The sequence below is a fragment of the Salvelinus namaycush genome, chromosome 15, assembly GCF_016432855.1.
Source record: "Salvelinus namaycush isolate Seneca chromosome 15, SaNama_1.0, whole genome shotgun sequence".
NCBI lineage: Eukaryota > Metazoa > Chordata > Actinopteri > Salmoniformes > Salmonidae > Salvelinus > Salvelinus namaycush.
In genome coordinates, this window is record NC_052321.1 from 16,100,192 (window position 1) to 16,125,102 (window position 24,911).

The 24,911-nt window shown below is 41.7% G+C and overlaps 2 protein-coding genes across 3 annotated transcripts; both read left to right on the forward strand.

Moving 5' to 3' along the window:
• Positions 1-11,030: 11,030 nt before the first annotated feature.
• Positions 11,031-17,989, forward strand: LOC120060221 (delta-like protein 4). Of its 2 annotated transcripts, none has more exons than XM_039009372.1 (11): positions 11,031-11,489; positions 11,660-11,923; positions 12,225-12,282; positions 13,007-13,273; positions 13,921-13,981; positions 14,150-14,280; positions 14,492-14,661; positions 14,984-15,200; positions 15,412-16,162; positions 16,288-16,396; positions 16,553-17,989. In XM_039009372.1, exons 1-11 carry the CDS (start codon positions 11,436-11,438, stop codon positions 16,556-16,558), a joined length of 2,088 nt encoding a protein of 695 aa, XP_038865300.1. In that variant the 5' UTR covers positions 11,031-11,435; the 3' UTR covers positions 16,559-17,989. The 2 variants fall into 2 exon arrangements, with proteins under 2 accessions (XP_038865300.1, XP_038865301.1); XM_039009373.1 differs by having other exon boundaries at positions 13,010-13,273.
• A 3,531-nt stretch (positions 17,990-21,520) lies between these two features.
• LOC120059843 (glutathione-specific gamma-glutamylcyclotransferase 1-like) lies at positions 21,521-24,626 on the forward strand. The gene is made up of 3 exons (XM_039008893.1): positions 21,521-21,991; positions 22,330-22,365; positions 23,861-24,626. The coding sequence occupies exons 1-3, from the start codon at positions 21,818-21,820 to the stop codon at positions 24,224-24,226; spliced, it is 576 nt and encodes a 191-aa protein (XP_038864821.1). The 5' UTR covers positions 21,521-21,817; the 3' UTR covers positions 24,227-24,626.
• Positions 24,627-24,911: the final 285 nt, after the last annotated feature.

Consider the following 24,911-nt stretch of genomic DNA (forward strand, 5'->3'; position numbering starts at 1 on the left):
GAAAGGCTCTGGAGCAAAGAACCGCCCTTGCTGTCTCTGCCTGGCCGGTTCCCCTCTCTCCACTGGGATTCTCTACCTCTAACCCTATTACAGGGGCTGAGTCACTGGCTTACTGGTGCTCTTTCATGCCGTCCCTAGGAGGGGTGTGTCACTTGAGTGGGTTGAGTCACTGACGTGATCTTCCTGTCTGGGTTGGCGCCCCCCCTTGGGTTGTGCCGTGGCAGAGATCTTTGTGGGCTATACTCGGCCTTGTCTCAGGATGGTTAGTTGGTGGTTGAAGATATCCCTCTAGTGGTGTGGGGGCTGTGCTCTGGCAAAGTGGGTGGGGTTATATCCTTCCTGTTTTCCCCTGTCCGGGGGTATCATCGGATGGGGCCACAGTGTCTCCTGACCCCTCCTGTCTCAGCCTCCAGTATTTATGCTGCAGTAGTTTATGTGTCGGGGGGCTAGGGTCAGTTTGTTATATCTGGAGTACTTCTCCTGTCTTATCCGGTGTCCTGTGTGAATTTAAGTATGCTCTCTCTAATTCTCTCTTTCTCTCTTTCTTTCTCTCTCTCGGAGGACCTGAGCCCTAGGACCATGCCTCAGGACTACCTGGCATGATGACTCCTTGCTGTCCCCAGTCCACCTGGCCGTGCTGCTGCTCCAGTTTCAACTGTTCTGCCTGCGGCTATGGAACCCTGACCTGTTCACCGGACGTGCTACCTGTCCCAGACCTGCTGTTTTCAACTCTCTAGAGACCGCAGGAGCGATAGAGATACACTTAATGATCGGCTAAGAAAAGCCAACTGACATTTACTCCTGAGGTGCTGACTTGCTGCACCCTCGACAACTACTGTGATTATTATTATTATTTGACCATGCTGGTCATTTATGAACATTTCAACATCTTGGCCATGTTCTGTTATAATCTCCACCCGGCACAGCCAGAAGAGGACTGGCCACCCCTTATAGCCTGGTTCCTCTCTAGGTTTCTTCCTAGGTTTTGGCCTTTCTAGGGAGTTTTTCCGAGCCACCGTGCTTCTACACCTGTATTGCTTGCTGTTTGGGGTTTTAGGCTGGGTTTCTGTACAGCACTTTGAGATATCAGCTGATGTACGAAGGGCTATATAAATAAATTCGATTTGGATTTTTTGGGGGATTAAAGTTATGAAGCCCTAATAAAGCCTTTATAGTTCCTCCTTCGTTTTAAATGAGCGTTTAATGTTGAGTAGCTCAAACACTTCATCCATTGGGGCCTTCATGCTCTCACTACTGTATATATGGGGAAGTCATAGAAGCAACTCACCATGACATAGTGATGGTGACATAGTGACTACAGAACACTAGTTACATGGTATGTCAGTTATAGTTCTGCATCCAGCAGGGTGGACTAGCCGTGGTCTCGCCAGCCAGACTGACCAGATGAAAGTGTGTGTGAGACAGGCAGGCCAGCAGTCTGCTGGGACAACATAAGCGGCTCATTGCTCTGTGTTTGTAATTACCGTGAGAGGGTAGGCACTGCTGTTCTCTCAGCCTTATCAGCATCAACATATCATACAAAGTTTGGAGCTGAACCAAATTACACTGCTCCATTTGGACCTAGCAAAATGCCGTCTTCCACCACAAAGGTGACATCATGCTGACATGCATTATGTTGATGGTGAATTGGGTGGGTGTATGTTGAGGGCAAAGTGAAGTCCTGGTGTCAGTGACCTGCAGATGACAAGAAAAACAGTAAATAAAAGTCATAAGGCCCCTGGTTAGGACTCTATACAGAGCCCTTTAATATTGACTTACCTATTGTAAGGGAAAAGCTATTTACTATTTGGACAGGCAATTCTATGACTTCCCAGGAGACTTCCAGAACACCCACTTTGTAGCCCCTGCAGTTGCAAAACCCAGGGTCTATCAGTGAAGAGATGGCTTCCTCTCTGAGTAAAACCCTCCCAGGCCAGCCATACCTAACACAGTCCACCTCCTCTAGAGAGGTCAGGAAAGGGTAGGTTAAACTAAATAGAGCCACTTCTCCTGGGTAAGAGAACTACATGGCTGACTGGTGAAGGGGATAGGGGTTCAATGTGCTAGCTCTGCACTTATAGTCTCTATGTCATTCATCACTAGGGATAATAAATCACACAGGTTGTATGAGAAAGTTGGGCCTGCAGGAAAATGAATTAGCACTGTGTGGTTTACTTTGCAACTCCAGCCATTAGAAATAGTGCCATTTAGTGCGAAATCATCAACAACGCACACGTTTGGATTGAAGTGGAGCATAGTAGGAGTCTAGGCCCTCTGCCCTCACAGTTCATTTGGATGTGTGGTTCTCAGAGGTGTAGCTTGGTGGGTAGAGACATGATAAAGAGTCAGTTAGACCCCAGAGGGAAAGGGGGATAATCTAAGAACAACACACCATAGCCTTCAAGCCTGCCAATGAGGGAACTCTGGGCCGAGCTCTCCAAAGTGGGGCAAATACATCAGTCTTCCCGTCACAGAGGCCCATGTGAAGAGCCATTTATCACCGTGAATCCTAGCCCCCCACCACCCACCCCTCATCAGAGACCGCTCAGACCCATACAGACCTCGTTACACAAACACCCTGGGTTGCAGCTAACCCATCTCTGCCTGTCCTCTGACGTCCCACAGAGATGTCCCATAGAGAGCATTTATCAGGTGCGAGTCAGACAGCTCATGTTGTCTTATTGGTGCAGCTGAGTAAGCATCAACTTACTGCCTGAATGATAGCAAACTCAGCATGAAGCCTGCCTATTGGCCAGGGACTCAGCATGAAGACTGCCTATTGGCCATGGACTCTAATTGACTATGAAAGTCTGCCGTGTTACATTTGCAGTATATAGTATTTGCTAGGCTTAATGCATGAGATATGGGTTTTGAGTTAAAGCATGTTGTACTCAAAAAAAGACTCACAACCTATTGGATCCTGTACTGGATACATGTGTATGTACACCAACTAGCTCTTATGAGATCAATCCTAGTTCAGAGAGCAATTGATTGAGAACAAACAACTAAATCAATATTAATTATGATGCATAGCAGGCATTAGTGCTCGATGACAGCAAACACAGATCTAACTAAACAGCTGTGGACCTAAACAACACTTTCCCTTTCATATGGAGTCAAGAGTATGATTTCAGTCCGCTTTCCTACAGAGCTCTAACAAGCTTTTACAATATGTACAGTAAGTGGGGAATGTATGAATAAAATAGTATTATTTGGACCTTTAAGGACTGTCAGGACGTCAACCAATCAGACTATAAAAACACAAAAGAAACGTTATTTAGCTAAAGTGCCCAGAGATCTGAATCACTTTCTGGCGTTAATACATTAGAATTATGAACACAGTCATTTAAATACATTTTCTCTTTCAAATTATCTTTCTTAAGTTCATACCTCAAATTAAATATATTCCATTATTAAGCACAAGTTACAGTACATCAGCGCGTAGCTTACTATAGGGTGAATTAAGTACAAACGTATAATTTTTTTGTTGTTGTAAATTTACAGCAAAATTGACATTTATCTTTGACTTATACAGTATTTACCTTACACACACAGTGTACAATAGCCTATATACTGTAAATTCATATGGAACCAGACTGCTTAACACAGTCCATAAAATTAAAACATTTACACCTTAAACACTCATTTAAATAATCCCATCATACACGGAGTGTACAAAACCTTTGGAACACCTTCCTATATTGAGATGCACCCCCTTTTACCCTCAGAACAGCCTCAATTCGTCGGGGCATGGACTCTACAAGGTGTCGAAAGTGTTCCGCAGGGATGCTGGCCCATGTTGACTCCAATGCTTCCCACAGTTGTGTCAAGTTGGCTGGCTATCCTTTGGGTGGTGGACCATTCTTGATACACACAGGAAACTTTTGAGCGTCAAAAACCCAGCAGCGTTGCAGTTCTTGAAACATTCAAACCTGGCACCTACTACCATACCCCGTTCAAAGGCACTTAAATCTTTTGTCTTGCCCATTCACCTTCTGAATGGCATACATACACAATCCATGTCTCAATTTTCTTAAGGCTTAAAAATCCTTCTTGAACCTGTCTCCTCCCTTCATTGACACTGAGTGAAGTAGATTTAACAGGTGACATCAATAAGGGATCATAGCTTTCACCTGGATTCACCTGGTCAGTTTATATCATGGAAAGAGCAGGTGTTTTTAATGTTTTGTAAACAGTGTATAGTGTCAATAGAACATTCCATACAGAGATACCACATACAACGGTGCACTAATGAAAACCTGAGATCTGCCTTGTAGACCTCACTTCTGACCCAAAAGGACATACTCTCTCACAGGCAAGAACCCATAAACACACCTAATTCCCAGGAGTCATACTATGTGAATCGGAAGCAGGGTAGGAAATGGCCTCGGCATCCACCAAATGGGGAAGGGACAAACCAGGAATTTCTAATCAAAAAGGAAAAAACAACATCCATCCAAAAATACCCCCAGTCCTGTAAATAAACAATAATATGACTACCCAGTCTTAGAGGTCATGTGCCCTTGGCCAGGAAGTGCAGGAAGAACAGCTGATTAGGGATCATTAGGCCTCTCCATAATTAAGCCAGAATCACAGGCCGTTATCGCATATAATCACGCCAGCTACGGGAACTCCATGACAAGGTGAAATTATTTGATCCCAATCAGTCTCATGATGTTCTTGGGGAGAACAGAACAGTGCAACTACATCTACTTTAACACTGACACATTACAGTTTAAATTGTAATATACAGTTCAATATGCATTACTACATATTATTAAAACCCCTGTTGGTACTGACTACAGTACTGTCTGTGGCTTTAACATAAGGAAATTACAATTAGGTGAGTATGGGACTGTATATCTGCACTGTCTTACTGATAATGGAATATGGTGACTTAGGAAACATAGACCTCTACTGTACATCATATGAAGAAGGGAATGCCCCTGTTTCAGAGTCACATAGAGTGATCAGTTTGAGTGTAACATGCAGTCCATTAAGCCTGAGGGGCCTGTCTTCTGTCAGGGTGTAAATCTGAGAAGCTGCCTGGACTAGTGTGATCTTAATGGCCCTCTTCACACCGTCAAACTTAATCCCACTCCTCCATTTTTCTCTTTCCTTTTCCTGTCGGAGGGTTTTGTCTTCTGTTAGGCAATGCCTTGACCTCTATGGGGAAGGATTTCCTCAAGGTCCACAACTTCCACAGACACAATTAGCTCTGCAATCAGACATCACACAAAAAATGATATTATTGTGACTAAAAAATAACCCATGCAGCTTTAATGTACTTGTCCTTCAAGTGTCACTAATACAATACACATTCTATATTTGACTTTCTTTCTACTTGACACAGACACTTCCTCTAAGTGAGTCAGAGGCCGGAGGAGACATGGTCCTACAGTGACAGATGCCCTGATGGACGGCTTTATGTCCCTGCTGCCCCACCTTGTGTAAGACCTGGAGCGGAGCTGAACAGAGCAGAGCTACAGTGATCAATGGTGTTCATTGAAGGGCCCTGCCCTGCCCCTCCTGGCTGGGGTAATGGTCTCTGGGTGGGAGGTAGGAGTGACGTGTGCTGTCCCTGTCCTGTTGTCCCTGTGGATGGATCACTCTTCCCAGGCTGGCCCTGGCCCCGTGGGGCTCGGTAGGCTGTCACACATACACTGGTCCCTGACACCACAAACTGATTTTGTATACTCTGCAACCTTAAAAACATTGCTTTAAAAAAAGGAAACGTTCCTGTTTTAACCCCAGTACATATGCTACTGTAAGTAGCTACTTGTTTATGCATCAACCTATTATACATCACTGTACACATGTTGTGTTATTATTATTACTAACAGATCCAAATGGCTGAATCCTCATGTACCACATTGTAAACTTGACTCAACATGCTAACCAACTGACTTCTTAGTGTGTGTCCAGAGAGCAGTTAGTTACTTAATAGTCCATGTCCTCTTTGTCCTAGTGTCACCTAAATCCCAGGCAGCACGAAACAGCCCCAGTTATAGAAGAGTGTTGTGATTGCTGTCCTAGGGGTAGCAGAGTGCTGACAGGACACTGTTTAGTCAACACTACACCAAGAGGGTGGTTGAAAAGTTCCAAAACAGCCCACGGCTCTCATTTCTAATACGTCTGACGCCAGAGCCAGCAGCCATCTGCAGTGCAGGTGCTGTCACCTCACCTACAGGATTGTCTAAGTTTACTGGTTACTATGAAGATGATGAAGATCAAGACTGTAACTCTCATGACGGGAGAGTGACAAACAAAACGTGAATTACTGAAGATGGAAACGGTATATTTGTGTATTTCTATGACTGCAGCTATAGCGGATCTCCACGTGTTCCCTTGGAAGCAAATGGAGAACAATCCATAATCTGGTTCCATTACACTGTAACGCATCCATGTGTCAGACATTAGTTCCTCTCACCCACCACTCCCTAATATACTGTAGGTATAAATCCTGCTGCCTGCCCAGAAAGGGTTTATCAGGAAACTGTGCTTGGTGCTGGAAGCCTGTCAAACAAGGGAGGCTGCACTGCATTCATATTCCCTGGCAAATATGCTGTTCTTCAAAAATGACTGCCATTACTGCTTTGAAAATTCCAACTAATTGAGGTTAACCGCTGAATTCAGATATTTTCTACAAACTCTACAAAGACTCTACTTTGCAGAGAATTTACATATGCAGCATTGAATAACTGCATGTGTAGCTCCAGTTTCAGATGAAACAGGGCAGCAGAGTGCAGTGGTGAGGACAAACAGCATTGGGTTCTCTAGTCATGACAGCAGGTGACTTCTCTTCGTATAGGGCGACATAGTTAGATCCAGCCTCAGATCCATTGGCAGAGCACATCAAAAGCTCCATTGATTCACTGGACAGATTGGAGCATAGAGATCAAATGTGCTGTTAAGAAGTGTTAAACCGCTGTGCCTTAAACAGGGGCAGGTTTTTGGCCTAAAAGGCGCCATCTGTTAACACTGTAGCTAATTTCCCATTGCACATGCCCAGTGTGTTGATACTGTTGGAACAGTGAAGAAAATAGGCACATATCAGAGATGACACAGTACTTACACTGGCAATGAGACAATACAGATTTACAGTAAGAAATGTGGACACACAGCTGAAATAAATTCAGTTATGAAAATGCTTTGATCACGCTTGACTTGACCGGTGATGAAGGGGTATCTTCATATTTCAATATGTTTTGGAAATATATTAGCATCAATAGAGGCTTATAGAGACGTGTAATGTCAGTGTTTTGTTGTAGAAACTATTAGTAGCAGCAGGGGTTAAAGCTAAATCCAAATGCACCTTCATACCTTCTTGTTTCCCAATGAACATTTTATTTCTAAGGGTTTCAGATCCAAGCTAAAAGGCAGGAGAACAATCAGAGAGAGGGCAGCTTTACAAAACACTGACACAAAGAAAAATGATGGGCGAAAAGGGCTGCTGCAGATGGAATTATGGACGGCCTATGTCTCGTTTCCAAATATGTGTTTACACAAGGCTTGCAATGAGAGGAGAGAATAGAGACAGTTAGGTTATAGTTTGCATTGGCGGAGTGTAAATAACCCTAAAAGGGTAGAGGCTGAAATGTCATATTATTTCAGGCCACAATATTAAAATGCTCAAATGAATAAGGGCACAAAAATAGTAATAAAATTGGGGTAGGTACAGGGTGGGATTAGGGTAGGTACGGGGTGATTTGCTGTAGGGATGGGGTTGGTACGGGTGATGGGTAAATAGTGATAAAATGGGATTGGGGTACTGTAGGTACAGGGTAATGGATAAATAGTGATAACATGGGATTGGGGTAAGTACAGGGTAATGGGTAAATAGTGATAAAATGGCATTGGGGAGGTACAGGGTGGTGGGTAAATAGTGATGAAATGGGATTGGGGAGGTACAGGGTGATGGGTAAATAGTGATGAAATGGGATTGGGGAGGTACAGGGTGATGGGTAAATAGTGATGAAATGGGATTGGGGAGGTACGGGGTGATGGGTAAATAGTGATGAAATGGGATTGGGGGAGGTACAGGGTGATAGGTAAATAGTGATGAAATGGGATTGGAGAGGTACAGGGTGATGGGTAAATAGTGATGAAATGGGATTGGGGAGGTATGGGGTGATGGGTAAATAGTGATGAAATGGGATTGGAGAGGTACGGGTTGTTGGGTAAATAGTGATAAAATGGGATTGGGGAGGTACAGGGTGATGGGTAAATAGTGATGAAATGGGATTGGGGAGGTACGGGGTGATGGGTAAATAGTGATGAAATGGGATTGGGTGAGGTACGGGGTGATGGGTAAATAGTGATGAAATGGGATTGGAGAGGTACAGGGTGATGGGTAAATAGTGATGAAATGGGATTGGGGGAGGTACAGGGTGATGGGTAAATAGTGATGAAATGGGATTGGGGAGGTACGGGGTGATGGGTAAATAGTGATGAAATGGGATTGGGGAGGTACGGGGTGATGGGTAAATAGTGATGAAATGGGATTGGGGAGGTACGGGGTGATGGGTAAATAGTGATGAAATGGGATTGGGGGAGGTACGGGTGATGGGTAAATAGTGATGAAATGGGATTGGGGAGGTATGGGGTGATGGGTAAATAGTGATGAAATGGGATTGGGGAGGTACGGGGTGATGGGTAAATAGGGATGAAATGGGATTGGGGAGGTACGGGGTGATGGGTAAATAGTGATGAAATGGGATTGGGGGAGGTACGGGGTGATGGGTAAATAGTGATGAAATGGGATTGGGGAGGTACGGGGTGATGGGTAAATAGTGATGAAATGGGATTGGGGAGGTACAGGGTGATGGGTAAATAGTGATGAAATGGGGATTGGGGAGGTACGGGGTGATGGGTAAATAGTGAGAAAGTTTGATGACACCAAGTGTAGCATACTGGAGATACAGCTCCATATGCCTATCTGATGCTGTCTGTTTTTATTTATCATATTTAAAGGATGTAGGTTACAAATCCAGGCAACTTAACTTGTACAGTTATTAATTTACCACCTCCTAAATTATTCATCTGTGTAGAAGTTTTGAAGTGTGTATGAGGGGCCTTGGGTATGACTCATTAGCACGGTACTGAAGCTCACCAGTTTCCTTGATTCAGTCAGAATAAACTGGCTTTTTACAAATTGCATCCATGCTATCACTTAAGAAAACAGGAAAATAACCCTACAAAAGTCTGGCTGAGCTCAGGTGCTATGACTCTGATCTCCTGACATTCTGAGCATCACTGCTACTGTACGGTTTGAGTAAACCTCTCGTCTATACAGACCAGTCTGAAAATTCCAGCGATTCTCCACAGGACCAGTCCAGTGTGCCACGGTGAATGGTGGGAAAAGGGCTCCAGTACATTGGAGATGTGAGACTCAATAGTCCATTGTCCCTGTGCTCAACAGAATCGCCTTCAACCAATAAGTCAAACGTGGGGGGTGTAGATGAGGTCATCTCTGCAGGAGTGTTCTGCCATAAGACACCTTCATCTGGCCAGGGAACAGTTCGTAAATCCTGTTCCCTCACTCCTCCACTGTAAATCCTGCTGGACAAGGCGGTCTGCTCAATAAGTGATAAAGCCAACAATGCTGTTACCCAGCATGGGTCTATGTGTGATAAAACTGTATGGAGGGTTTAAATGATTTGTTTAAGTCCTACATTTACTTCATTGGACTCATTTTGGCTTCCTTCTCTCAACAATCATTTGATCTTAAAAAGGAAAGAGGGAAAGTTATTTAACAGCGTGGCTGGATATTACATGTTCAACAAACATAGTTGTTTAAAAGTTAAACTAACATATAATAAGTAGGACTACAGTCTCCCCCCACTTCAATTTCCACAATTGGCTGTCTGCCAGTGAAGGTCATATAATGGAGGTTGGTTGAGCAGGTGGCATGGTATTTTACTGGGCATTTATTTAATAGAAATCAACACAACGTGAACAGGGTAATTAACACTTAGTTTACATGAAATATACAACAATAATCTAATATGTTTACTGAAACACACAACAATAATCAAACTTGTAAACCAAAACATGTATAAAGTTGAAAAACAATATTGATTTAATGCACTAACATAAGTACACGTCTTGATAACCTCTGTTACAATAATTATGTGAGAGAATGAGACTGGAAGTTTGGATTTGAGCAGTTCTTCACATTTCTGATGAGTGGGCGCCTTCAAAGACTTGTGATTTTTGAGGCGCAGTGGTTTGGATAGAGCTCAGCTCATTATCATACAGCTGTATGGTTATCTCCCGCTTCGTCTTCACTATTCTATATAATATGTGGCATTAACAAAGATGTGTGGTCAGTGATAATGGTAGGCACGCGACCAAAGAGGCACGTGGCATCTTTGTGGATGAGGGCGCACCCAATGACGCACAGCCAATTGGAGAGTGCAAAATGGATGTACAGGTTAAAAAAAGGAAAGGGTAATCCGTTTTACGATTATCAGGAATGTCTACTAGTGCAATATAAACCACACAAACTATATCAAATGTTAACTAATAGTTATCCAATGTTAAAGGTACAATCTGGGAGAGATAACGAGTCACAATTAATTATAGACAGGGTAAAATAGACAGGATTTTCGTACAAATGCTATGATATTAATTTCGTAATTACTGATAATAACATCAAATAAAGAGGATGACATAATTGCTAATAATTAATAAAATAATTATTATTTAAAATATATTTGGAATAAAAGTGCGTAACAACATATATAAATGATCCTTTGTTAAACAAATTCAAAATTGCTGTAAGGCTACACGTGCTGAAAACCCCTTTCAGTGAACCAAAAACATATCAACAGATGCCGAATTGTTGATAGTCAGAAGTCTGTCTCCTGCGAGAGACAACGGCAGGATTATTAAAATTGGACATGAGGGTTGGTTGCAACAGGCGTGGATGGAAAGGGGCGGTGTTTATTGATTGACAGTATTCATAATGACACACAAGTATATAACGTGAACCGAGACGTGAAACACCCTTCATTAAGAAACAGAGTTCTCTGTGACTGATGTCCTGCCACATTTTCACAACAATCTTGGCGCCACCAGAAGCTTTCTGTATAAGCAAAGCGCAAGAGTTGCATCGACACAACGCCAAGAGAAAACACATTTTCAGCAGGATCAAGATGGAAGGTCAACGTAAAGACAGAAGGATGAATAAACTGTGGATATTGACGTTACTGTTATGCGTTTAACCTGCATCTCACTGTCTGGATAACAAGGTTTCTCAACTTCTGCGCGTTTTGGATTGCGGAGCTCGGTCTCGCCCAAAAAGGTTTTGAAGAAGGATTTATTTATTTCTCATTTCCAAATTTCATATTTCATCATCACTGCTTGGAATAGGAGCCCTCTGTGGAGAACAGGTTATTTTTCAAAGGATACGAACCGATCTGTGGAAAAGAATGGCAACTTGGTTTACCTTTATCATCGCAATTATTATAACGATTTTTAAGCAGGTAATTTTATAGTTAAACTATTATTGGAATCATTCATGCCTAGATGTTGACACAGCAACAGTTTAATAATGCACCATGTAATAGCATATAATACGCCTATAATAATGCGCAATGTAAATTATTGCAATGGAATATTGTTCTATATTTATTAATTGATTCTCTTCCTTTAGGTTCTGGGATCTGGTGTATTCGAGCTTGATCTTCATCAGTTTCAGAATAATAGAGGTTTGCTGGCAAACGGCGTATCTTGTAGTCCAGCGTGTAGGACTTTTTTCCGAGTTTGCTTGAAGAACTACCAGACTGTAGTGTCACCAGGTGACTGCTACTTCGGCAGTGTCGTTACACCTGTACTAGGCACCAACTCGTTCAGCGTCATGGAGGACGGCACGTTCACTAAACCTATTCGCCTGCCACTCACCCACTTTGCATGGCCGGTAAGACACTATGCATTGCCTATAATACCACATTGAAGTGGTTGAGAATATATATGCCTATTGATACATGGAATAACGGTGTTTGCAATAAAATGGGTGGTGAAGAGCTAAGCATAAATCAAACAACTGCACTAACCTATATAGACGTGCATGAGGATTTATGATAACATGTTAGTATGTCATTAGCCTAGTCCACATATCATTCAATACATGTTATCTAAAGAAGAAAAAAATAGGGAAAAAATATGTGCAACTGAAAAAATGAAACTCATGGTAGGATAATATTTTTTTCCACTCCTAGGGCTCGTTTTCTCTAATCATTGAAGCATGGTATTCTCCTTCAGCGGACCTACCTGAAGGTGAGTGGCGCGCTACATACATGACCACCGCTAGAGGGATACATGGCACTGTTACAGATGCATGACAAATACTCCCTATGCTCTAGATTTAAATCATTACGCATTATAATTAAATGCAATTTATGCAGTATAAATAAATGCAATTTATGCAGTATTAATAAATGCAATTTATGCAGTATTAATAAATGCAATGTATACAGAAATGTTGCCGTTATAATGAAACTTGGAAATATGAATGTGTTGATGTCCATGTGTAATGATGAATTACGTGCAACAGAGCACTTCTTTCATGCTCTGTGTCCAACACAATCGCACTTCCTCTGGTTTATTTTAAGCGTGGGAAAGTGTTCAAGTCTTTAGTGAGAATATCTAAACCTTGCCAAAAGCCTCATGACTGCTTTTCCTGTATTTTACACCTTTTGCTGTTCCCCCCTTTGGAAGGGGAATAATGGGTTGAACATGTTTTGCTGACATAAAGGAAGATGACATTTCAATCGCCGTCCACCGACCCACTTGAAAAAATAGGGCACAGGCCTTGATATATGCCTATCATAAACTGAAAACTTGCATTACATATTTACCATCTATTTATCCTATTGAGAGAAATAATTCAAGACAATGTGCACTGTTTGTTTGGCATTTTTTTAAATCATGCAATCATACAGTAGTAGCCTACTTGATAGGCCACACTATCTTGACGCATGTTTTTTGTTCTCTATCCCAGCAGATACAAACAACCCTGCCTTATTGATTAGTTATTTTGCCATTCAAAGAAAGTTGGAAGTAGGAGATGAGTGGTCCCAGGATGTGCAGAGTGTGAGGCAGACGGAGTTAAGGTACTCATACCGGTTCATCTGCCATGCAAATTACTACGGGGACAGTTGTTCAAAAATATGCGCTCCAAGAGACGACCGTTTTGGCCACTACACCTGCAACCCTGACGGGCAAATATCATGTCTACGGGGCTGGAAGGGACAATACTGCGAAGAACGTAAGCAATCAGAATAAAATGTTCTGGGTTTCTTAAGAAGACTTTTCACAATATGTAGTAGGATGTTATTTCTCAAAGTATTTGCATAATAGGGCCAATAGTGTCGAGATGCCGCTGCTCTAGAAAGGCTTAGATTTGCAGTTTGGAGTGACAAGGATGAGCGAAAATAGCGAGGCGCGCTCCCTTCCAACCCAGCCCCTTCACCCCTAGATTTCTCACAACTTTGGGCACATGTGGGTAGAATAATCCCGGGTAGCGTTCTGGTAAAGCAGCACGCGCCGGGTTAATCGCGGCATTATTATCAGCCACGCGCCACTAAATTGCGGGCTCTATTGTTGAGCGGTAGGGCAGCAGCTGCAAACAGGGTTCAACAGCCTACCAACAACAATGGGGCAGCTGTCCGCTTTTGAGACCAAGCATCTGCTCAGGCCTAACCAGCCGTTAAACACTAGTCTTGTAACCATGCAAATTCAATGTCACAACACAGAAACAGCAAATTAAGGTTTCATTAGAAATAGACAGGTAACCGTTTTGATACTACAACAGTGGGAAGGGGATTCCTAATCCGAGCCAGAAGCTTTATGATCTATTGTTGAATGAGTTTACAAAAAAATAAAGTTCCTGTTTTGTCTAATTTTTATATGCAGCAATTTGCCTTGAAGGGTGCAGCAAAATAAATGGAAATTGCTCAAGGCCAGGACAGTGTGTGTAAGTATACAATAGTTAATCTAGTGTGTGTGTGTGTGTGTGTGTGTGTGTGTGTGTGTGTGTGTGTGTGTGTGTGTGTTTACATACATGCTTGCCTGCCTGCATGTGTATTTGCCTGCATGTGTGTAAGTACACAGTGCTAAAGGTGTGATGTTTTGTTTGTGACAGATGCAGAGAGGGCTGGCAGGGGACCTTCTGTAATGAGTGTAAAAGGCATCCATCCTGCAAACATGGCACCTGTCAGCAGCCCTGGCAGTGCACCTGCAAAGAGGGCTGGGGAGGCCTCCTCTGTGACCAAGGTCAGTGTCTCAGGCTCCTCTGGGTCCTGTTGTGAAACAATACAGAAGTACTGCTGTTCAATAGCCCATAGGGGGAAACCACAGGACGTGCTATATGACAGTATAAATATGACATGTTCCTATAATATTGCAAGAGTCATCAGGCATCCTGATTATGATAGGAGACTAGGGCCGGGGAGTAACTGTTTTTCATATACACATTTATCCACAGATCTGAACTATTGCACCCATCACAAGCCGTGTCGTAATGGGGCCACTTGTATGAACACGGGCCAGGGGAGCTACACCTGTACCTGCCAGCCGGGCTTCACAGGGGATAAGTGTGACAGTGAGGTCAGGGAGTGCGACAGCCAGCCCTGTCGGAACGGAGGCCAGTGCTTGGTAAGCCCGGAAAGCCTATCCGTTTCCCACAACACACAGCACACACAGGCTTTCCTGTTTTTGTTTTTCCTATATCTATCCACATCTCTAGGCCGGTATAGAAGAATGCAACAGACAGACCTTTAGCCAGTTCACATACTCTCTCCTGTAAATGAATGTAATTCCAACTGGGGCACAGGGGGCATGAGAATTATGAGATAATAATGTGGAGTCGCAAGGGCATCGAAATGAGAGGCACAGCAAGAAACCTACACTGAATTTTGCTGGGATTGTTTCCTGTGACAGTGGGCTGTGATAACCTCTGTCTATCTGTGGCCAACAGGACCTTGAGAACGGCTATAGGTGTGCATGCCCACAGGGGTTCGAGGGGACGCACTGCGAGCACAGAATGCTGACTTGTGCCGATTCACCCTGCTTCCACGGGAAGTGCAGAGAAAGGGACAATGGGCGGAGCTACATGTGCGAGTGCCCAGGGGGCTTCACTGGACTCAACTGTGAGAAGAAAGTGGACAAATGCACCTCCTTGCCCTGTACAAATGGTATGTGATAGTTTCCACTGTCTCCACATCTCAACAACAACAATTAGAAGGAATTTGTTTATTGTCTTTGAGTTCTTTTCTACACCGTCAGTACAGAGCACTTACTCAAACAAATCAATTTGGAATGTTCTCTCTAGAGACATCTGCATTAGAGCTAACCTCAATTGAACATGATGTGCACTGTTTGATAATGCTGGGCTGTTCTGTTCAGGTGGACGTTGTGTTATCCATGGCACCACACGTTGGTGCAGCTGCCGCTCAGGCTTCACTGGCCCACGCTGCGAGATCAACATCAACGAGTGTTCCATGAACCCCTGCGCCAGTGGAGCTACCTGCATGGACCGCATCAACGACTACACCTGTATCTGCCCCCTGGGCTACACCGGCCGCAACTGTGACAAGCCCACTGACAGCTGTGCCTCCAAACCCTGCCTGAACGGTGGGACCTGCACCAATGGGGCCAAAGGCCAGCCTGCTGACTGCACCTGCTCAGCCCACTTCAGCGGCACCCAGTGCCAGTACTACGATGTGCCTTTACTCATCCCCCCCAGCCCCAGCCCCAGCCCCGTCAGAGAGCCCCAAGACAGGCTCCACTGGGCAGCCATCTGTCTGGGTGTGGGCCTGGTGGTGCTCCTGGTGCTGATCTTCATGGTGGCCATGGTCCTGCGCCACATCCAGCAGCAGAGGAAGAGGGAGCAGGACTCAGAGACCATGAACAACCTTTCACATTTCCAGAAGGAGAACCTCATTTCTGACCTGCAGCTGAAGAACACCAACAAAAAGGTGGACCTGGACCTAGAGGTGGAATGTCCCAGGGAGAAGTCCCAAAACCACAAACACATCAACTACCACTTGGACTACAAAACCTCCAAGGAGTACAAGGATGAACCGTCGCAAGAGGATAAAGATGAGAACTGTAAAAAGACGATAGAGGAGAAAATGCCGTTGAGTAGAAAGTACAGGTAAGTTCAAATGCTGCCTGCAGATGACAACCTGGATAGATTTGACCTACTTCCTATTCTCCAGTGTTTGATAAATGACAGTGGTTTGGTTTTTAAGTGTTGACATGTTTTCTTTTCATTTACAGCGAAAGGCCAGAGTGTAGGATAGCAACGATATGTTCTCCAAGAGATTCAATATACCAGTCTGTGTTTGTGATAGCAGAGGAGAAAAATGAATGCGTCATAGCAACTGAGGTAAGCTTATTTTTTCACATTTCCTCTGAACATGTTCCTGCAACTCTTGACAGCATGTCATTAACAGTTATCAATCAGCAATGCAAAAATGTATCAAGGTTTCCATTATATTGCTCTGATGATTAAACTAGTTAACTTTTTGTCTTCTACTACCAGGTATAATACATGGAGGGTATCAGACATTCTGAAGAATGGATATCTTCTGGACTGTTTACAGTGTAGAAACAGACAGGGATTTATTTAACTGTGAATTGCTGCTCTAGAAAACTTGATAACTGGACCGAGCCGGTGTGCTCTATGAATGCAATAGGACTCAAACTACAGAACTTTGTTAGAATGTAAGGACTGAACAGACTGTGAGAAATAATACACAACTTGGACTTTTGGATGTTTCACCTTCAGGGTGGACTGACAGATTCAGCCCCTTGACAGGACTTGTCCCACCATATCCATGGAAAACAGGCCTATGTGTTTATGCCACCTTGCCCATCAGCAGGACGAGAGGGCTCTGTCTGGAGATACTCCACCTTATTTTGATAATCAGCAACCAACCAATCAACTTACTGCCAACAAGAAGCCAGCTACTTCCATTTACCCTGGTGATGTGCTACAGTATGCAAAAAAGGAGACTTTGTTTAATAAACTTTCAAGGAGAGAAAAAAAATACTAGAAACGGTTCATTTTTTGAGAATATTTGAGACCCAGGCCTATGTCAATTTTGTAAATTATTATTATTATTTTTTTTTACATAATTTTTTAAAATAAAGAATGTATGCATCCCGAATCACAGAGCCTTAAGTATGGGTTATAGAGCTTGATGCCCTGCTTCTTCTTGGATCCATTGCACAACAAAAACTGAAGGGAAAATACTTTTAAGAGAAAACAACTGATGCAATAAATGACGTAGTGCCAGGGGGATTCAAGAAGAAGCTATTTTTACTTCTTATTATGCAACATTGCCCAGAAATGAAAACAAAGAAAAACAAAAGTGACTATCATACCAAGGACGCCTATAATTAGAATTGACATTACTGAACCAATAATGTTGTTTTTTTAAATTAGTATTTCACTAGTTATTTAAATATTATGAAGCACTGGTCTTTCTATTATGTTTTATACGATTATTTTGTATATAATGTATATTTATAAATGTAGAAGTCGGTGTACAACGGTTTTCAATTTGATGCCCAAAAAGTTGAATTTATTTTAATGTTTAATGTTGTTGTGATTGTTGTTTTTTAAACAATGAAAACATATCTGGTACACTGTTTGTTGGTTTCATGTTGAGTAGAAGTGGTCAACTATAGAGCTTTCAATTTGCCTAGATATTGGAATGATCAAGAACCTTCCGTTGAAGTCCATCCCCTGTTGTGGAAATGGCTTCATTGTCTAGATGATGTATGACCTTGTAGCAGTTCTAGTAATCACATGTGGTGGTGGTGACTGGTGAGTCAATGTGATGTGAAATCAATGTGCACGCAATCATTTAGTGGACAGTATTGTATTTGACAGCAATGTGAGAAATATGGACAAAAGTTATATATTAAAAAAAAATGAATAAACATTTTGAAGTACAGTACACAGAATGGTCAATATTTGTATGGAAGTGTTTTTTTTCTCCAAAAAGAACATCAATCTCATCCTTATGCCCCTGGTTGTCAAGCATTCAAGTTGCTTTAAACTGGCTTGACTCCATTTGAGTCAATGAGCAGTCATTTTGACTCATCTGCTCTTAACAGTCTAATAAATACATTTCATATATGCTATCGAAGAAATAAATATGTGGGTTGTGTTTATGAAGGTCTGGGTAACATCAGAATAAGACTATAAAAAAAAAAAAAGAACTCAATAGCATATTCATTAGTTTATGTTATTGTAGGCTATCCGTTGCTGCATGTGACTCTGTAGGATATTTTTTTTTTGACAAAACTGTTTGTGATATCGAAATTCTTACAACATACATGTGTTAAATAAACTTATTCAGGAAAAGTCAAGGATGGAGGGGACATTACTTAAACAATTGTAGAGGTAATAGAATTTTAAATTCATATCGAGTCCAAATGACTCACTCGGCTTTTCTGGTGCTAAAATGTGAATGCTGTTTCCTAGGATGTCCACCCCATAAGTTAAAATATTGAGACGAGGAGGGAACACAATCTGGAAAAGAGGCTACTTAACAAAACCAGGCAGATGCTTTGGGGTGTGACCCTACACCACTGGGAAAATCAGTGCCTCCTCTCTAACTGAGCGTGAACGCAGCAAATAGGGCCCCAAGAGTCCAGTGCCAAGTTACCGGCAGCCTTGAAGGGGTGCTAAAGCCAACACAACACCCCAGCCAGTCCAGATCTCCCAACAAAGACAACTATCACATGCTTAACACCTGATCATCTATCTCTGCTATTATATTGATTAGTTTGATTAATTATTTCATCTTAACAACCCTAACACCCACACTTTTGTCTTTTTCACATATTCTTTCCCATTTTATAACCCTTTCAGACATCTACCATAAAGCCACATATTTTCATTGTGTTATAATCAAAGCATCCTGTTTTTGGCCAATTGACATCATTTCCTGCATCCCGTCAGATTAAAATGTACAGGACACCGGCCAACAACTTTTCTCTCACATCTGTTACAAAAAGACTGCATGTTGATAAAAAAAAAATTCTCCCATTCCTATTTCCCACGGTTGCAAACATCATTATCAATTGCTCTATGTTCTTCACAAGGATAAGATGTTTGATTATACAGGCATTTATTCATCACAAAAATCCTCAAAGTCCTATAAAAAACAAACATAGTAAATGACTGATAGACAGCGAGTACCTAAACGTGCTTCAGGCCAGCTTGAACAAAAGAGAATCAAGTGCTCGACTGAGGAGACCCCAACTAGTGAATTTCCAGGAATATAAAGAAAATAGTAAATGACTGCTTTACAACACTCAAACAATGAGAATTAAATCTAAATTAAACCTAAAACAGTTTTCAAAATAGAGTGTATTGACAATAATTTGCATGTTAACATTGAGGAAATGGCATCTGATCTCAGGAAATACAGTAACTTCAGACAGAGGTTTCCTTTCTTTTTGTAATGTTCTTAATTAACACATGGGGGCAGTAAACCATACATGAAAGTTACTTCCAATATTTCTTTCAATACTTAAAATAAGAATTGGATAACTAGAGGCAAGGGGAGTATTCTATATTTTAAGATTTTGTGATGATATCAAATAAGCTATTGTATATGGAACACCATTATCAGACTGTGTTGTTCATGCCACGGTAGGACCAAAACATCATTGTCCTAGCCTGAGGTCAAAGAGGGCTGAAGGTAAATCGTCTACTTAAGCGTCATTCATTGATCAGGTATGATACAAGCTTATATAGGGTGCTAGAGAGACACCTAAGAAGAGAACAGATGTTAAAAGGGCTTTACAATACTTGGATCTTATTCTGCAAGCTAATGCTTCTATTTATAGCTAATCTCATTAGCTGCTTCTGCGGTATCACACTATGTGACACTCAAGGATATAATGGGAGCTCCGTTTTCACACATGGTTAAAAAGAGACTGCAGGCTTGCTGCTTGCCTTACTTTCCTGACAGTGGAGAGCAATGAAGCAAACATTGATATACATACAGTACTTCAAAGTACTTCAAAGAGAATAAACATGTATTTTTCAAACACTACTATCACACCAACATCCATGGTGGAATTGCAAGATCTCAAGCAAAGCATTTTTACAGGATATACTCAATTCAACTCACAAGTTTGGACATTGGACAGCCAGTGTCACTGTCAATCTATGTATAACCAGGGAACATAATGTAAGAGCTTCAACATCCTGTGAATGGGGCAAAAATAGCTTGCCGTTTCTGTGTTATGTAAACTATCCTCTGAAATACAATGAACGGATGGAAGAATTAATGAATGAAGTAATTCATGAATTACTTTATATGTCTGTCTTTTATGTGACTCATGATTATTAGATACCATTTTCAGTAAATCAAACGACTACAAGATTGCAAGTACAGTAGGCTACATTGTACATTACTTCCAGTGACACCTCAAGTAAAGATTAAATTACACACTTAATAAATCCCCTCTCTTATCAAAACAGTTGTGATGCTCAAAATCAATTCAGACAGTAGAGGAGAGTAGGGTAAGTTGAGACATTTTTTTAAATTCAGCATTACCCCGTCAATAGAAATAGTATTATTTTCTGACAAAGATATCCACATATATTTCCCTGGTAATAATCAGAATTAATATAAACATTTCAGTTTTGAAAACATAGCTTGTCCAAAAAAAGTGGTCTCTCGGCACAATTTACCTCAGTTTGCACAACTTACCCCATACCTGGGGTAAGTAGTGCCAAGAGACCACTTTTTTTGTCTTTTAATAATTTTAACCGAAAGGTTGCTGGATCGAATCCCCGAGCTGACAAGGTAAAAATCTGCCGTTCTGCCCCTGAACAAGGCAGTTAACCCACTGTTCCCTGGTAGGCTGTCAATGTAAATAAGAATTTGATGTTAACTGCCTTGCCTAGTTAAATAAAGGTTAAATAAATAAAAAATGTTTAAACAATTTAGAAACAAGCATCATGAAACCTCTAACACAATACATTCATTTGACTTTGTGCAAATATTTTTGGGGACCCAATTTGCTTACCTCTTTTTCCATGCCATGTGGTTTCTTCCTTCACAGACTCCATGAAATGATGACCTCTTCCTAAATATTTGGTCAAATGATTAATTTTGTTTATGGTTTCCTAGAAACAGTGGTGGCTCACTTTACGCATTTGGCTCAATTTTCCCCACTCTCCCCTACAGATCACTCATATAATCCCATGTTATTGTTTTCAGTGTCTGTTCGTCAGATACGTTGTTATGGCGACATTGTAACGTTCGAAAACAGGATTCCAGAGAATGTTTTGCTCTCGATAAGGTTTCTAATTGGTCGGTTTGTGCTTCTAGTACGACCTCTTCTATGATATCATTGGTCAGCAACGTCTTGGTCTGACGTCCCGCCACAACACATACACGTGTCTGTCTGTACACCAATATACTGTTGTAGTAGTAACGTTACTGCATATTGGTTGGTAGACACACCAAACTGATTGTACAGATAGAAGTTCGAAACGCCTCGGAAAAACCACTGTCGGCATTTATAGCGAATAGTTTAGCGGTCTCATGCTTCGGAATGCATCTACAAAGGAGAGTGAGCTCCACCGGTAACATCGTATAACAGCTCCCACTGGCCACAGACCTCAATTAAACGTCTATTCCACTTTGGTTCAACGAGCAAACAACTTTGATTCAACCGGTGTGTGCCCAGCGGGCTTTTTCTTGACAGAAGAAAATAGGCAAAACATTACATCTTCTCTTAAATATTACCTAAACACGACCAACTAACTTTAATGAAGCTTCTGGACATTACTGCATCAGAAAAACCCAGCCTGTGGATATTCGGATATGGCTCACTAGTCTGGAAACCAGACTTCAAATACAAGAGAAACTATGTCGGCTATATCAAAGGATATAGTAGACGCTTCTGGCATGGGGACAATTTTCATCGAGGAGACAAAGACTTGGTAAGTCTTTACCTTCAGAAATGCAATCAGTGTATTTGCTGCTGCTGTAGACAGACATCATATTATCTCAGATCAAACTGTTGAGCTACAGAAAGTGGGAAGTCAAATGAAAGTCTAATAAAAAATGTCAGATTTGTGATGCAAACATATTGGTTATGGAAATGTCAATGTACATAAAGGTCTGGCATGGCCAAAAATATCTAATTTGATAGGCTCACATGTAGTAGGCTAGTCTAGCCTAAGTGGAAATTAATTTGTAAAACAATGCTGACTGTGCATTGATCCTCATGTGCTCTATTCATCTCTGTCCTTATCTCTATGGTCCTTATCCTCCACAGCCAGGTAGAGTGGTGACTTTAGTGGAAGATCATGATGTAAGTGGCTTTGTTTCAAAATAACCCAGAACACACATACAGCTCACATTTGTTTTGATCCTGTCTACCATGAATAAGTACTGTACTTTGTGTTGTAAAATACATTGACACTGGGGGGGGGCATAACATATTGAACCTTAATCGATGCAAGGCGGATTTTTTGGTTAAATGTTTGAGCTTAGGTTTTGTACATTTCCCTGATCAAATAAATCATACATCAATTTCAAAACACCTGTTACAGTGTTTGGATTCAAGGTCAGGATTTGATATAAGGATTTTAGCATACATCTGTAAATTCACTTGAAAGTGGCATCCAGAGTGCAAATTATACTGTGACATTAGGGGGGTCTCTATTTTTTATGGGCTTTATAGTAAAGACATGTAATTTAACTTTGACCTTTTAATGTGTCATGAACACAACCAGCCATTATGTTTTTATCTGATTGTCAAACAAATCACTTCGAAAAGTAGATTAAAGGAGAAGCTCACTATTTTACAACTTGATGTTAGATGGTCCCACACCCTGAAAGTAGTCTATGGGCCAAGGAGAAACTGTAGTCCATGGTTCATTTTTCTTTTAACAGCCATTACACACTTCAGCTAACTTTAGCCACCACACGCTAACAATCAATGGAAGTGATGGTGGCATTTGACCATGTTTTAAAAAAAATGGCCAACGTACCACCTTAAGTACCATCAAACCAAATAGGGAGTTGATTTGAATTGATTTCAGGTGATTTGGACATAAAAAATAAAAAACATGCCTCCAGCACTTCCATTGATTGTTAGCTTGTGGTGGCTAAAGTTAGCTGAAGTTTGTAGTGGCTGTTTAAAGATAACGGATCAATTGATTACAGTTTCTCTTGGCCCATAGACTATTTTCAGAGTGAGGAACCATCTAACATCAAGCTGTAAAATAGTGAACTACTCCTTTAAGTAGGTTACCTGCGCATGTTCATCTACTCCAAAGTAAGTCCAGCATCTGAACAGTGCACTGTGCACCCGCAATTTGAATGGAAGGACATCTATTACAAACACTGTAAGTGTAATGACATTCAGCCTACAAAGTGCTGTGTATTCATGGATTCCAAGGGAAGCCAGGCTTCCCCAAAAATGTATGATTTATCATTGTGTCTATCCATGTTTCATAATTTTTCTTCATTTCGCAAGAGGCTGAATCTATTTCACCAGAGAAAGCATCCGAGCGAGGCAAACAGCACCCCTCTTTCTTAGTATCTGTAGCCCATGTATCTGATGCTATTTGGCCAAAAATAATAACACGTCATACTCTTTTTGGCCATACGGCATCAGATACACGGGCTACATGTGCTAAGACAGAGGGTTGCTGTTTCGCTGTCTCGGATACTTTCTCAGGTGATATTGATGTCTTGCTGTAGGTGCGCATCTTGGTCAAAATTATCAATATATTCTATATGTTCAATCTGATTACCTACTTCTCCTTCCCCAGTCTAACATCCATCTCTTCTCACTGCAGGCTTGCACCTGGGGGGTAGCCTACGAGGTCAGTGACTCCCAAATGGAGGAGTCTCTGCAGTATCTGAATGTGAGAGAGGCTGTGCTGGGGGGCTACGTCACCAAGATGGTGGAGTTCACTCCCAGAGAGAAGTGCCAAGGGTCTCTGCTTGCCCTGGTCTACATCGCCACCTCTGACAACCCCATATACCTTGGGCCTGCCACTCCCACAGAGATAGCTGCTCAGATTGCCATCTGCAGAGGCAACACGGGCCACAACATAGAGTACCTCCTTCGCCTGGCTGAGTTCATGAGGCTGTACTGTCCTGAGGTAGAGGATGACCATCTCTTCTCCATAGAGGCAGCCGCCCTGGCTCTGCTCATCTGAACGACCAGGGTCAGGGATACTCACATCAGACCAACGATACGACCACTCAATGCTACGACACGCCCAACCCTACTTGTTAATATGATCAATGTGAAGACAATGACAATATGAAGAGAGTGCGCGTCACTACACCTCATAAAAAGGGTCAACATGTCATGATCACTGTTTTTGTTGTCCATTGTCTGTGAACGCCCATGACATTGAAATGTTTTAAGCTAAATGGGCAATGCGATTACAAGTAAGGTGCTGTATGTTTCTCTACAAGGTGTGTAAAGGGAAATCTGAAATTTGTATATTTCCTGCAATCTTGTGCAAAAATGGTGACAGAATTCACCTTAACCTTTACCAGTAACTTGGTTAATAAGGACTATGTTTGTACACAAATCTGCTTTCTAGTATAGCCATGAACAGCATTTATTGTATACTTTGATTACATATTAAAGAATAACTTAATCATACAGTAGTCTCCTATGGTCTTTTACTATGAAGACATAGAGGCTGGCTGATTGAAGAATCTACTCATATAAAACAGAAAATTGTACCTTTACCTCAGTGGCGTACCACAGTTTCACCTTAACCATTACACCACGCAGTCTGAGATTATTAAAGCTATATAACAACATCCTACCTTTTCCCAGCAACAAGAGATATGTCTTATGTAGAGAAATTGGGAACCTATCTAAAT